The sequence below is a fragment of the Diadema setosum genome, chromosome 14 (assembly GCF_964275005.1).
Source record: "Diadema setosum chromosome 14, eeDiaSeto1, whole genome shotgun sequence".
In the NCBI taxonomy this organism is placed as follows: Eukaryota; Metazoa; Echinodermata; class Echinoidea; order Diadematoida; family Diadematidae; genus Diadema; species Diadema setosum.
The window spans coordinates 30,239,443-30,254,102 of NC_092698.1; the positions used below are offsets into that span (position 1 = coordinate 30,239,443).

General features: G+C 42.3%; 1 protein-coding gene across 1 annotated transcript in view; it reads left to right on the forward strand.

The window, feature by feature from the left end:
* LOC140237700 (transcriptional activator GLI3-like) overlaps window positions 1–14,349 on the forward strand; it is a 109,532-nt gene extending 95,183 nt beyond the window's left edge. The window contains exons 9-14 of the mRNA XM_072317625.1: window positions 2,632–2,910; window positions 7,359–7,508; window positions 8,642–8,806; window positions 9,388–9,663; window positions 10,252–10,681; window positions 12,674–14,349. Coding sequence (XP_072173726.1) covers window positions 2,632–2,910; window positions 7,359–7,508; window positions 8,642–8,806; window positions 9,388–9,663; window positions 10,252–10,681; window positions 12,674–14,298 — 2,925 coding nt within the window. The 3' untranslated portion in view covers window positions 14,299–14,349. The remainder of the gene's footprint in view (window positions 1–2,631; window positions 2,911–7,358; window positions 7,509–8,641; window positions 8,807–9,387; window positions 9,664–10,251; window positions 10,682–12,673) is intronic.
* Window positions 14,350–14,660: the final 311 nt, after the last annotated feature.

A 14,660-nucleotide genomic window follows, 5' to 3' on the forward strand; every position in this document is an offset into this window, starting at 1 on the left:
TAATAAGGTGAAAATGTAGTTGTGAACTTCACTGACACCAGTACTGGTATGGAACTTAATTTTTTTTTTTCAAGGTAATGGTCATGAGAAAGTCAATTAAATATAGCAATAGAGCCCATTACTTCTCAAGTTCATTCTCTTATCCTCCATCTCATGTTATATGAGAGAGGGTTGATCATAATTTTTTGTACAGTATGAACCATTATAGGAGACTGTAGCTAACTAGGAACTGTGACAAGATCAGAGTCAAAGCAAATTATCCCTTTAAAATCTTGGATTCCACTAGTTTTTCCTATTTTCAGAGGGAAAAGTGCTGTCGACCTTTGGGGGCTCTAAATGAGATTGTGGTCGGAGGGATTGGTAGAGAAAGGGTGTTAATGTGTCCTCTGGCTCCCTAATTTCCCCACTTGTCTTCCAGGCCCATGTTGTTCGAATGCTTTTGTTGGGTTAATGAACACGCTTCTAACCACATTCATGATATGCGTTTCCTCCGCTAAGCTCCGCTTTCCCCCCTCTCCCTTGGTTGCAGTGCGACTCGCAAAAATCGGTTTCGACATTTAGCTGCGTTTTATGGGCGCTCCGCGTCATGGGCCTGCAAATCCAAGGATTTTGGGAGTGGAAATGCAAGCCAGCAGAGACCCTTTCAATGCGTAAATAGAACGCTTCAAGGTGGAGCTTACTAATGAAATTCTTCAAGTCAGAGTGGGTTTCGGCTAATGAGTGTGTCGGATATAGGGGTCACGACTGTGACCACGTATCTTTCATGATTTGCATAGAGATACTAGTGAACACTTTGAACTCGCGATGATATAACCCGTATGTGGCAATCGTACGCTCCTCCACCGTTTGCGAATAAATGAATGCCCATTGTGCGTAGAAAGTCTCAACTCCAGGTAATTAGTCATAATTGTTTTAAATCTGCAATACCATTAAACACTATGATGTTTATTGTAGAGAAGTTAATATTTTGTTGTTTGAAAGCATACATACTGGGTCAAATCTTGGACTGCCGTGGTAACAGCCACTTTGTGCCCCCGTCTGGCTGTTCAGAGTCTATGCGTGGGACTATGGACATGAAGACCTGTAATAAGTAATCTGGATAGAAAAGGTTACCATGAAAGCTGCCTAGTTTATTAATTGATATGTTAGTGTCACTTATTTTTATCAACTTCTGAAATTCCAGAAGTTCATCGACTTCTGAAATTCCAGAAGTCCCTTCTAAAATAACTGAAGAAAAAATTGAAATGGGCACTCAGTTTAAAAGAGGTTTTGTTCAGACAAAATATTATTGCATTTAAATCACACACACCTTGTAGTAAACATGAAACAGGTTGTGTTCGGTTATGTGCACGATTAGAAAAGAATCTTTTAGAATATATTTGATTTTTTTTTCTCATTTCGCAACACATATGATTTGCTTGTGTTAATGAAAAGCATTAACGAATGAAAGTTGGAGATAATTGAACTGTGATCGATCATGACTTGAGGTGGTTGACATCGAGTAACATGTTGAAATAAATTAACTTTGTATCTATCATGTGGTCAAAGACTGAAGCAAGTTGGCTTATGAACTCCAGAAATATGAATCGGTTGTTCAGAATACTTCCTGTCTTGACGTGTTAGTCCTTGTTAACTTAGTTACCAGGAATCGTTATGATTATTTTCACTGAAGGAAATACATGTAGAGGCTGTTTGATAGTTTTCTTAGTAACATGTGGGTTTACTTGTTGTTAACTGTCTGATACACTGTACTTTGTGATACAGAGCAGCTGTGTTCATAATAAGCAAAGGGAAGAAGTCGCAGATATCCAAATCTTAAGTTGTTATACTATTTTTTTTCTCCCTTTTATTATCACACTGTGCACTTTATAGTTGGATGTCAAATTTCTGGCAGAAACACACATCCTTTCAAGCTGTATCTCAGTCAGATATGTTACAACATTTGCAATGATGTCAATGGAAGTGACAGATATATATATATATTTTTAAAATTAGAAATAGTACTTTTATCTAGGAGCTGAATATTGGGGAGTTTTGGATGCCCAAAATGGCCAGATACTTCCAATAAGTGAAGCTGTGCATGAAGATCTCTATACAGTTTGAAAGAAAAAGAAGAATCAATGATCATTTCTTTCTATTTTTCACCATCTTCTTTTTTTTTCCCTTCTTCTTCAGTTAGATTCTGATTCAGTTTGCCATTCTTTTTGTTTATATGTGACAACACAAAAATTCACAAATACAATAATTTGGATGCTCAAAGGAGACACCAAAGTTTCATACAGGAGTTCTTAAAATGTATACCATGGGTGCTTGTCATGAGTCACCAGGTAGTGCAATTTTTATTCACCCACTTTGCAATGTGCTACACTATCCATCCACCCTGTAGGTCGGTTTGAATGCTCTCAATAGCGTAATAATCTCAATGCTCTCGATGACGTAATCACACATCTATCATATAGAACCCTGAACCATTTTCAAACATGTGTTTCCTGTTCATAACATTCTGTTTGCATTTCATGTTCCCATCACAATTATGTGTACTCCAGAAGTAGTTTCAAATAGTATAGGTATATCTGATCTCATTGTATGTCCTGACTTTCTGCTTTTGGCATCCATCTTCTTGTTTCCCAGGTAACCAAGCACAACTCAGAGCCCAACAACAACCTCGTCAGCAGCAGCGCCGACCTAGATCACCACCCGGTCAAAGGTCAGGACGACCCCAACACTGTCTCCTCCACCTCCCAGATGGAGGGCTCACCCTCCGTTGCTGGGCACGGCCACGCCCGGGTCGCCGTGGACCACAGGGACGAGGATGGGGCCCACGGGGGTGAGGAGGACATCCCCGTGGTAACGGACTGCGAGTGGCTGGACTGTCGGAGAAAGTTTGACACGCTGGAGCAGCTCGTACAGGTATGACTCTATTAACCCTAACTAGACCGGGGGGGCTCCGAAGCCCCCTCCCCCCCTCGATGTTCCGCGCGACGTATCGTTATTGCGAAAAGCTATTGCCGTGATGTTTCATGACTTTTTTCTTTTGAGTCTCCCGCATCTTTTGACACCAAATTTGCGATGCCCGGGTGCACAATTCCGAAGTTGCACATAAATATGTACATGCACGTCAGACCAAAAATTGCTCAAAAATGTGAATTCATGTACAATTTCAATGCAAACTGTGCTTACAGGCAAATTTCATAAATGCATGATTATTTTGGGGTTTTATTATCAAATAATAATATTTTCTTGTTCAGAACAATGCCGCGGACAAATTTCATTGAAAAAACAGTGAAAAACATAAAGTCCAAAAAACAGAGAAATACATAAGAAATTCAAAAAAACAATAAAATACTTCAGAAATTTTTCTGATGCCACAATTTTTTTTCTTACATTTGCTAAGGAAACTAAAAAGAATATTTACACAAAAATGTGCCTGTTTTGAGCTTTATTTAGTAATTTATACCAAATTGTCTGATTTCATGCATTATTATGCATAAATTAGCATAATTTAACATAAACAATAATTTATGAAAAATTAACTTCATGGTACTTTAGATTACCTCATAGGCAATTTGTGTGCCAATTTTCGTCGCGATCATGCGGTCGATGGTCGAGATCTGAGGGGGGGGGGGCCTGTTTTGAGCTTTATTTAGTGATTTATACCAAATTACCTGATTTCATGCATCATTATGAATAAATTAGCATAAATGATAATTTTTTTGAAAAATTAACTTCATGGTACTGTAGATTACATCATAGGCAATGTGTGTGCCAATTTTCGTCGCAATTGCGCGGTCCACGGCTGTGGCTCTATCATCTACCTAAATAGCCCGGCCTTGGTAGGGTTAAGACTATCTGTATGATTCCAGTTATAACGAGAATGACACTCAAATATAGACCGATTCAAGCAACTGTTCATGGAAGTGCGCCCTCTTAAGGCGACGCCATAACTGGGGGCCAAACAGGCCGGGTCGGCAAGCGCCCTGCGTGCGTGGCAAGGGTGCCAGCGGCAGCCAGTGCTTTTACCACCCGGCGCCAGCCGGCCAGCTAGCTGTCTCTGGCGCTGGCAGCGATCGACGCATCTGGCTTTGTCTCAACTATGGTCTACATTTTTTTTTCGCTAGCTGATTAAATATAAATAAAATTAAACAACTTGTACCGACTATGAGCGAATGGGTAGATGACATACGGCTGTAGCCAAAACTTGAATTTCAAGGTAAATATCGGTACGATCCGTGAGTGTTTGTAGACTCTACTTCTTTGGCGATGACTTGGGTACTCGCATGTAAGCCCCGTATATTAACATTTGTGTAAGAGAATAAAAACCGCTGGGGAGAATTATTGCTAGGCGCAGGCAGACGTCTTGCTAGTAAGCCTAGACTGTTGATAAGTTAGCTGATATAATTAGATACAATATGGAAAAGAATCGTGAGCTAAATATGGCGCAATAAATTGCAAGCTATCAGTTAACTTAATCTTTTTAGGGCAGGCTTTTGCCTTTACTCGGGAGTGTAGGGCCAGCAGGGTAAAATCTGTCGAACGTTAGATCTTGTCTAGAAATCTAGGCAAGAGTCCCGACTAGATCTAGACCTATTGACTTCTAGAACCCTACATCCTATATCATTTTCGGTTGTCGATAACTTCAGGCAAGCCTAACTAAGTAAACCAAACGGAATATAAATCTAACCGCGTTAACTTAGGCGTTTCTATTAAACGACTACGTCGCCTGATGTCTACAACCAAAACTTCTACTGTTTTAGGTCTAGAATCTAAGTAACCTTGCATAACATCACGCTAACGCCTAATATTATAATCTACAAAAGTGATTTTAAATCATACTTTCTTAGTATGATTATGAAACGGATATGTTTGTCACCATCCATGGTTTAATAATTATAAGTATCACTTTATCAAAAGTCAAATTCAGAGTTCCATTGAATAAAAATTGAATAGGCCTAGGTTCCTATGGTCAATTCAGTGCTGAACATTAAAGAAGTGAAAACAGTATAAGAATTTAACGCATCTTGAAACATTTATTTAGCTGTAGTGTAGGCTGTAAAATGTTTATCATAATAATAAAGTCTAGCCAGGAAGTGTATTCTAACTTTGGCAAGTAGGACACCAAGGATAAGACAAAAAAAAATCAGTGAATTATCAAATTCTTTGATCTAAACTTGTCTTCTAAGATGAACAACATATTTTACGTATATGCAGTGATAACCTAATTAAAATAGTTAATAGAGAATCTAGTAGACATAGTTTGTTTCGAAATCTGTGCATTTTTTATACCGTTGTATTTCACTTAATTGTCTTTAATTCTTGCCTTTACCCAATCATGCGTCAGCGGTGTCTGAAATTCACACACTGCCGTGCAGCTTCCATTTCCATTTTTTCTGTTATTTGTGTACCCAGCAACTGCACAATATGTTTTCCTGATCCTTCCTTTGAAGCTTTCATTGTAGATCAATATGTCTGAATCACTCATATCAATTTGTCTAAAAGAAAAGCATTAAAAGCCGCTGAATGACTTTTCCCACAGTGAGTAAACAATCACAATATTAGCGCGGCGGTCGCCGGCCGCGGCGCAGCGGCCAGGCCCGGCTAACTATGCGCGATGGGTACGCTAGGCTGCTGAGCTGCAAGTGCAACTTGCTGGGTAGCTAGCTCGCTGGAAGCCCCCCGTTGGCCCCCAGTTATGGCGACCGTTATAGCGCCGCTAGCGGCGGTAGGTGAATAGGTCATCGAAATTGAATCGGTCTATAAATTGTGGAAATGCAGCAATATCAGTAGAACAGATCAGTGAAGTGTGAGGAATATTGGACAAACTATTTGAAAGTTATGAATTGTTGAAGTTTCTCTGCAGCCATCGCTGGATGAGAAGACTGTGCAAAACTTTGTGACGTCATTTTCAATGTAGAAAACAATACGAAGGAAATGCAGTACAATGTATATTTTCACTTTTCTAGCACAATGAAAGAGCACTTGACTTGCTTCTTTCAGAAAGCTGGGGAATAATATTACCTCACCATATGTCAGTAACAAGTTGAGGGAATGTTAACTTTTCAAAAGAAATGGAATGTTGTTGAATTTTCTTGTTGAATTTTACATACATCTATGTGTGGTCGTGAACTATAATAGTCTCATGCAGCGATGAACAGTACCTGCCTACTGATGGGGCTACCCTGTTGAAAAAGGACTGAATAAATAAATAAATAAAAACTTCCAAAATTCAGAACGTTTTAATAGATGGTCTGATTTTCCTCAAATTTTCAGCAGTGTTTCTAGTGATATTCACTCACTCCATTCTTATCTATATTTATTTTTCATTCTCCTTCAAAGGGATAAGACTTGTGGTGTAAATGCTACATTATACAAGAACGAAACCAGTGAAAGTTTGGACAAACTTCGTCATATAATTGCAAAGTTCTGTGCGCAAATGTCAGTGTATCATGTGAACATGTGTCAACTGGGTACTGCACAGTGAAGTTCTTTCCTGTGGTGGCCTTTGCTCAGAGTTCCTTATTATTATGTTAATATGTGTGCACTGAAAGTACAAATACATTGTATGTGCCTCTCTCTTGAATTCAGTGAAAGGCACACGCCTCCTCTGTAGTGAATGGCAAAACACAAAGTCCTGGATACAATTTTGAAATTGATGACCTTTCATTGATTGAGAATTAGAGTGTATTGATGAATTTTTGAAAAATCTTTTCAATTTGTCCATGTTAGTCAAATGTGTCCAAAGGAATGTTGTTAGTGTTTAATATACCAAGTTTTGTAATAATAGTGATAATAGTAATAATGATAATAATAATAATAATAATAATAATAATAATAATAATAATAATAATAATAATAATAATAATAATGATAATAATAATGATAATTATAATAATAATAATAATAATAATAATAATAATGAAAATAATGATGATAATAATGATGATAATGATAATGATAATTATGTATTATTTATCCAGGGTACAGTTTGTAGCCTCTTCAGTTTTGACACTGTTCTACCAGAGGGCCCTGCCATTATTATTAGCCTAGCGTTGCCAGGCACCCATTTATACGTCTGGGTCGAGAGGGACATGGTGGTTAAAAACATCTTGTCCAAAGATGTAAGCACTGGATGGGAATCTAGTTTTTGTCCTCCGATTGGGAGTCGGGAGGGTTATCCATTCGATGCCACAGTGCCCTTTGTGATTAGGAATCAGTGATGCATTGCAGTCTAGAGCATTCATCTCTTGAACCAATCACTTTGCTGAGATGAAATCAGTGATCTTTTTGTTGCAATGATAAATAAACGATGTTCTCTACCCCCTATCTGTCCTTTTTCTCTGCCCCTCCTCACCCCTACACAGCACATCAACAATGACCACATCCACAGCGAGCGGAAGGAGTTCATCTGCCGGTGGCAGGACTGCATCCGGGAAGAGAAGCCGTTCAAGGCCCAGTATATGCTGGTGGTTCACATGCGCCGACACACGGGCGAGAAGCCCCACAAATGCACCGTGAGTAGTGTGCAACAGTGATTATATGTCATGCCACTATCATAGCCCTCCTCCTCTCTGCCTCCCCCCCCCCCCCCCCCACGCATCTCTCCCTCTTTCTCTCTCTGCGAAGAGAAATATGATATACAGAGAAAACAGAGTTTTAATGCTATTGTATTCTCTAGGAGGAGAAACATACAGAGAAAACTGAAACCCGAATTCACAAAGGTGGTACAATCTTTGTCCACAAAGACCATAGTTCTGTATAGGGCGCCAAGTGTCGCATGGATTATTTCGTTACGAAATGTTCACATTTCTTCAATGAAATGATCATTTTGTTAACGAAATAGTCATTTCGTCAAAGAAATGACTGATTTCGTAACGAAATAGGCCATGCGACACTTGGCGCCCCGTACAAAACTACGGTCTTTGTCCATGGTTTAAACCATGGACAAGATTGTACCTCCTTCGTGAATTTGGGCCTGAGAGTTTTAATGCTGTTATATTGTCAAAGACACTTATTGGAGCTTTGACATTCAACATGCTTTGTTTGCTTATTGGCATCTTCTCACTGGAGTGCTCTCTTTTCCGATTGGCACAGATATCCGAAAACTAATTGGCAAAGAATACAGAGATTACCCAATCCCCTTATACGTACCTATTGTATCACCATGGCCTGCCTCTTGGGACTGAGGCATATTGCTATGCCTGATTAGGCTTGCTAATTTGACTGGATGCTGCTGAAAAAATATGGCAAGTTATAGCTAATTGCGTAGGCACATAAAGGGTTAAAAAGAATAGGACATGCCATGCTGTTTGTATAAAAACTAATGTGACATGTCATCCGTTCCCACTTATGATTAAGTTGTGCAGTTCTCATCATTTGAGTAAATAAAGCGAGGTTAGCTTCCCTGCAAATGAGATGAAAGTATAATCAATGTGTAGGGACAAAAGTTACAACAAAGATTATAGCCAACCAACTTCTCTAAACTGATAGAAAGAGGTTCATTTGTGTTTGCATCATACTTCAATTGATGCAGCTAGATCAGATAGTTGCTACCATGTGCTTAAAAGGGTGTTTTCAAGACACCAATGATGAATGTGTTCATCTATCCATCTTTACCTGTCCTTTGACCCTTGACCTTGCATCCCAGTTTGAAGGTTGCAGCAAGGCCTACTCCCGACTGGAGAACCTCAAGACCCACCTACGGTCCCACACGGGTGAGCGGCCCTATGTGTGTGAGTTCCAGGGGTGTACCAAGGCCTTCTCCAACGCCTCCGACAGGGCCAAGCATCAGAATAGGACCCACTCCAACGCGGTGAGTACTAGTTCAGATTCTTGGCACACGGAGTACATCACTCATGTGGACACTTGTAAAAGTTGCTTTCTTCACTGAACATCCACAATGCATCAAGTGCTTGTGGATAAATGGATACTGGAAGTTTAGTCCTACCTTTCTAATGATTTGACCCACTATTGGTACATTGTCAGGGGTACCTTGTACAGCCATCTTAGGAACACCTACATGAAACCCATGTGAAACAGGTACAATATGTATATGAAGTTGCTTAACAGATTTCCAGGTTCATGACAGTACAGTAAAGTTATACAACGCCGTTTTTCTTTTCATCATGTGATCAATTCGTAGATTTTCGAATGGGCTTGAAATTAGTAAATCAAGTTTTGTACCTTAAGCCTACAGCTGTTAACCTCTTCCACAACCACTTGTACTTGTTTGCATTCTTTAATTCACAAAAAAGTTTTGCCATGTAATTGAAATCTGTTGTCATATGGTATGAACAATGTATTTGTGCTTGTGAACTTCATGAAAGCGCATCCTGAATCCATAATGTCATGCAACTCTTACCAACTGATACGAATGATATATTTTTTCCACAGAAACCATACATTTGTAAAATACCTGGCTGCACCAAACGCTACACAGACCCCAGCTCTCTGCGCAAGCACGTGAAGACGGTGCACGGGCCCGAGGCCCACGTCACAAAGCGGCAGCGCGGGGACAAGAAGGACCCCACCCCAGGCCCCGGCACTGGGGCCGGGGACAGGATGGACAAGAAGGGGGAGGAGCTGGACAAGAGAAGCCCTGGAGACGGGGAGAAGAAAGTCCCAAGCAAGGCTGTGGAGATTTCATCGAAGTCAACCAATAACAACAGGGTAAGTGATTTCGGCTTTCTCATGACAACACAATTCAGGTTGGTCCCTATTTCATTGAAGCAATATATGCTGGGAGTTTCTGATAGCAATAAAAAAGAATTGGCTATATAATGCTTTATGCATAAGTGATAAGTGTTTGAAGGGACAGTTTTTATTCTAAAGAGCATAGCATAGCAGCAGTTCAAATGTGATTGGCCTAATTACCTGTTCAAATTAGATTAGCACACAGCAGTTTCCCCAACACGTCTAGTTCTGGGCCATATAGTGGCTTTGCTAATAATATATATGTTTTAGTTTATGAGGAAGTGATTTCTTGTGATTTGTCATATTGGATATTGTGGATTCAGTTGGAAAGCTGAGGTCTCGGAGAGTGCAGCACCACAATTACAGTGAACATGTGTTTTGGATTAGTTGTCTACTGCCAGTATTTTTAGCAGAAGTAAGAGTGGCTGTCAAACATGTAACGCCCAATTGCCAAAAGGGCCTCTGCAACCAATGCTGATGGTAACATACCCGCAAGTAACCCTGAGCATGACTGATATGAAATGCAATCACCCACAACACGCTTTGTTTCCCTGCCTTTGGCAGACGAAAGGTGTCCACCATGACTGTCACCCGAGTGCCCATCTCAGCGCTCCTGTCGTGGACTACAGCTGCTCTCCGCACAACGACAGTGGCGTGGAGATGAACGCCGCTGGAGGGAGCATTGGCGACCTGACGGCCATCGACGACGAGAAACTCATCCAGGACGACCAGATCAGCTCCAACGTCGGCGAGTCCGGCGATGGCGGCGGCGCCCACCTGGGTGGGGGAGGGCGCAGTGGCAGGGGCGGAGGCACTGCGGTGACCACGGCCCCTATGGTTGCTGGCAGGACCACCAGTCCTTTCATGGAGAAGGCCATCAAGACCAAGGCCCGAGTGGGTCCCACGTCTAATCGCATGGCGCAGAAGATGAAGCCTGGGATGCCCACCTTGCCCCAGATTGCGCCCCAGCTTCCTGCCTTGGCAAATAACAATCGTAAGCCCCAACAACTTTTACAACCTCAAATATTAGCTGTGGGCATTGAAGAACAAATCCTCAGAAAACATTTCTAGAACCTTTCACATTTGATCAATAGTGCATATACTTCAGTGAATCAGTGAATACGTTTGTAAATATGGAAGTTCTCAGAATCCTAATGCAATCCTCCATCTAGACTATGAGATGGGAAGTGTTGGAGCATATTATCAAAATTCTCTTCCTAGAGGTAAAAAGATTTTCAAAATCAAAGTCTTTCTCCCAGTATATTTGGAATATTTTCCAAAGCTGAATGTTAGGGGCTATATTTGCAGGAAAGTATGACATTTTTAAAGGGAAGGTAAACCCCAAGAGCAATGTGGATTGAGTGAAAGCAGCAACATTAGTAGAACACATCAGTGAAAGTTTGAGGAAAATTGGACAATCGATGCAAAAGTTATGAATTTTTAAAGTTTTGGTGTTGGAACCGCTGGATGAGGAGACTACTAGAGGATATGACGTATGAGTGGACAACAATACAAAGAAAATATAAAGGAAATTCAACAAAAATTCACTTTTCTAGAATTATGAAAGAGCAATGGACCAACCGCTTTTAGAAAGCATGGGGAATAATTGCTACCCTTAACATATGTCAATATCAAGTTGATGGAATTTGTAAGTTTCATGAAAAATGGATTTTTGTAGAATTTTCTTTGTATTTTCTTGGTATTGTTGTCCACTCATACGTCATAACCTCTAGTAGTCTCCTCATCCAGCGGTTCCAACACCAAAACTGTAAAAATTCATAACTTTTGCATCGACTGCCCGATTTTCTTCAAACTTTCACTGATGTGTTCTACTAATGTTGCTGCTTTCACTCAATCCACATTGCTCTTGGGGTTTATCTTCCCTTTAATGGTTTCTTTGTGTGAATGTAGAATGTTTGCTAATAAGTGGCTTAGACATATGACAACTTTGACCTCAAGTTGCCCACTAGCCGTTCCTTCAGCAATTATCTGAGAACCTTCGGTGCCCCCAAACAAGATTCCTTTTTAACTCTTTATGTGCCACATTCACACACCCGACTCAGTCAACTTCGCATATTCTGCTCAAACGCACACAAAGCCGCCCTAACCGATCAATAAATCACCAAATGCCATAGTACAATGAAAGTGTTTCTTGCGATTCCGTTCCTCTCACATTTAGCTTGCACTTTATGTGGTGATTGACTAGCAATCAGTGTTCCCTACTGGATTGGCCTGTAAATTCCAAGTTTCTGTCACTGTTTTGTGTGCAAAAGTCATGATTTAGAGTGATTAACTACTGGTCATTTGAAAGGAAAACAATCGTAGATTTGATGTACAATTTACATCAAAGCAAAGCTTGGTATCTTCTCTACAACTTTGCTCACCATACATGTCCAGCTCAACAGAAATCTTCAAAAGTTACATAGATTTGAAAAACAGAATGGTTTCTCAAAGTATGACTACGTTGGTGTCTGAGAACAATGTGGCATGCAGGGGGTTTACACCATGGCACATAAAGAGTTGAAGCAAAAGATTATTAAGCAGAAGGGTGAAGATATGGGGTATGAGTCTTTTTGAATTTGTCTCCCTCTCTACTAATGAAATATTTAAGATCACATCTGCTGATCTACATTTTAACAAAACATGTCAGAAAAAAGGAACCAGCAGGTATCAAAGTACGTAACAGGTAGATGGCACTTAAAGAGGAAAAATGCCCATTCATCATTGAAAACATTGTATGTGATGACATTCTGATTGTCACGGCTTTCTCTACATTTGTCTGATTTCACTCAAATTTCAACTTTTCTGTCATTGGTGCCATTCATTTTATTCAAGACAGTTTTCTGCCTGACTTCTGTCACATCAATGTGCCTCATTTACATTGCTTGTGCAAACTTTGAGTACTGTTTTACTTGCCAGTAGTTCAAACATGACATCATGTTCTGTCACAAGGTAATGACTCTGTTATATTTAATTTCTGATCCAGATGGAGTTGATTTCAAACCAAAGGATCGCACCATTGAGAAGCTGATTCTGGAGGAACGCTGTGACAGCTCACAGTCTATGACAGGAAGCCTGGAGAACCTGGGCAACAGACGTGGCAGCAACCACAGCACTGTCAGCTCCTACTTCAGCGGCCGGTCATCAGAGGCGTCGTCATTCTTCATGGGCAGCCAGTTCTCCAGCCGCCGTTCGAGCCAGACCAGCTCCTACCTATCATCCCGCAGGACGTCCGGAGCATCTCAGTGGTCGGGTCACATGGGTGTCAACTCCCCCTATGACCCCATCTCGGCCGGGTCATCACGCCGGTCGAGTGATGCGAGCAGCTTGAACGGGCCGACAGGACTCCCGGGGCTGACCCTGCAGCAGCAGAGGCATCTACAGGCCCGGTATGATCAGACGATTATGCAACAGAATAGTGACGAGCGGTTCGGCATGACACCTTCTCCCATGCCACCACCCGGTTATCGGAGGCTCAGTGGCGTCGCAAGCATGCCTACCCACCCTCCACGGACTCCCTTGCCACATGAGGTGCAAGGTAATGATGTGAGGAGAGGCAGTGAGCCCATGAGGTTGAACCAGCCCTCTCAGGGCAACAGAAAGTACAATGTGTTCAACAACGCCCAGCCCCTTCCTCTCCCAGAGAACATGAAGAGCTTCAAGCCAGTCTTCCACAACATGAACCAGCCTCCTCCGACGATACCCGAACAGGAGATGGCTGGAAACAGGGAGGTGCCGTGGCAGAACATTCCACACAATCAGTTTGAGCATCAGACAATTCCAGAGGAGAGCATGGATACGGGTGGTACCGGTGGGCCTGAAGAGTTCATGCTCCCTGACGAGATGGTGCAGTTTTTGGACGACCAGTGCAAGCAGGAGATGCAATGGAATGGACAGACGCAGATGAGTGAGGGTGGCAATGCCGGCAGCTACAGCCACCACCCAGCTGGCAGCCACATGCCAAGCGGCTATATGCAACACAATGCCCACATACCCAACACCAACATGAACATGGCTGCTCATCATGGTCATCAGCAGCAGCAACACCAACAACATCAGCCACAGCCACCACCACCTCGCCAGCCGTACAACTCGCAGCATCCGGGCTACCCTCACCACATGAAGCAGGAGAATAGCCGTGGCATGGCAGGCCACCGGCAGCCGCAAGTCAACTGCAGCATGCAGCAGCCGTCCACCATGGAGATGTCTCCCGGTTGCAACCAGGTCAGCAGCAGCGTGGACGTGGTCAGCAACCCTTACAACCAGCAGCGGCCACAGCCGCCACCACAGCGTGCCCTCGCCTCCCAGAGGCCTCACCAGCATGCAATGGGCAACATGGAGTGTGAGAATGACCCCATGGCCAACATGCTGGCTGCACTGAACTCCGACGCGCTGGACCATGTCCAGCAGATAGTCCCGGACACCATGGAGGGGGAGACTGGTGGCGACGCCAAGATGACCTACAACTCACAGGGTGTGGCAGGCTACCCCCAGTCGGCGGGAGATGGCTCCACTGCCATCAACCCTTCCATGGCCAACATGGCGGTCAGCGACATGTCCTCCATCCTGACCTCGCTAGCCGAGGAGAATCGCTTCCTGTCTATGATGTAACACTACGCAAAGCATGGCGGGCCATGTCAAAGGTCAAAGGTGCTGGGACAGTCCGACCTCTCAGCATGGGAATGCTCAGTATGAAGAGATGCTGTGCTGAAGACTTAGTCTCGTGGAGCTGTTTTGCACCCTAGTGCGTGCAGGGTAGATGTCGTAATTGTCAGTGCATAGGAAGGATAAAGTCTTAGGAATAGCTGAATGGCTTAAAGTGGTGGTAATTCGGGTAACATTTTGTGCCAATTCGCATAATCTGTGTGTCTTGTGGTTTTTAAACAGTGATTGCATACATCGATGTATAGATCACATCAGGCACAAAGGAATTCCCAAGATATTGCTAAATATGCGTAGCTGTGAAATTTTGT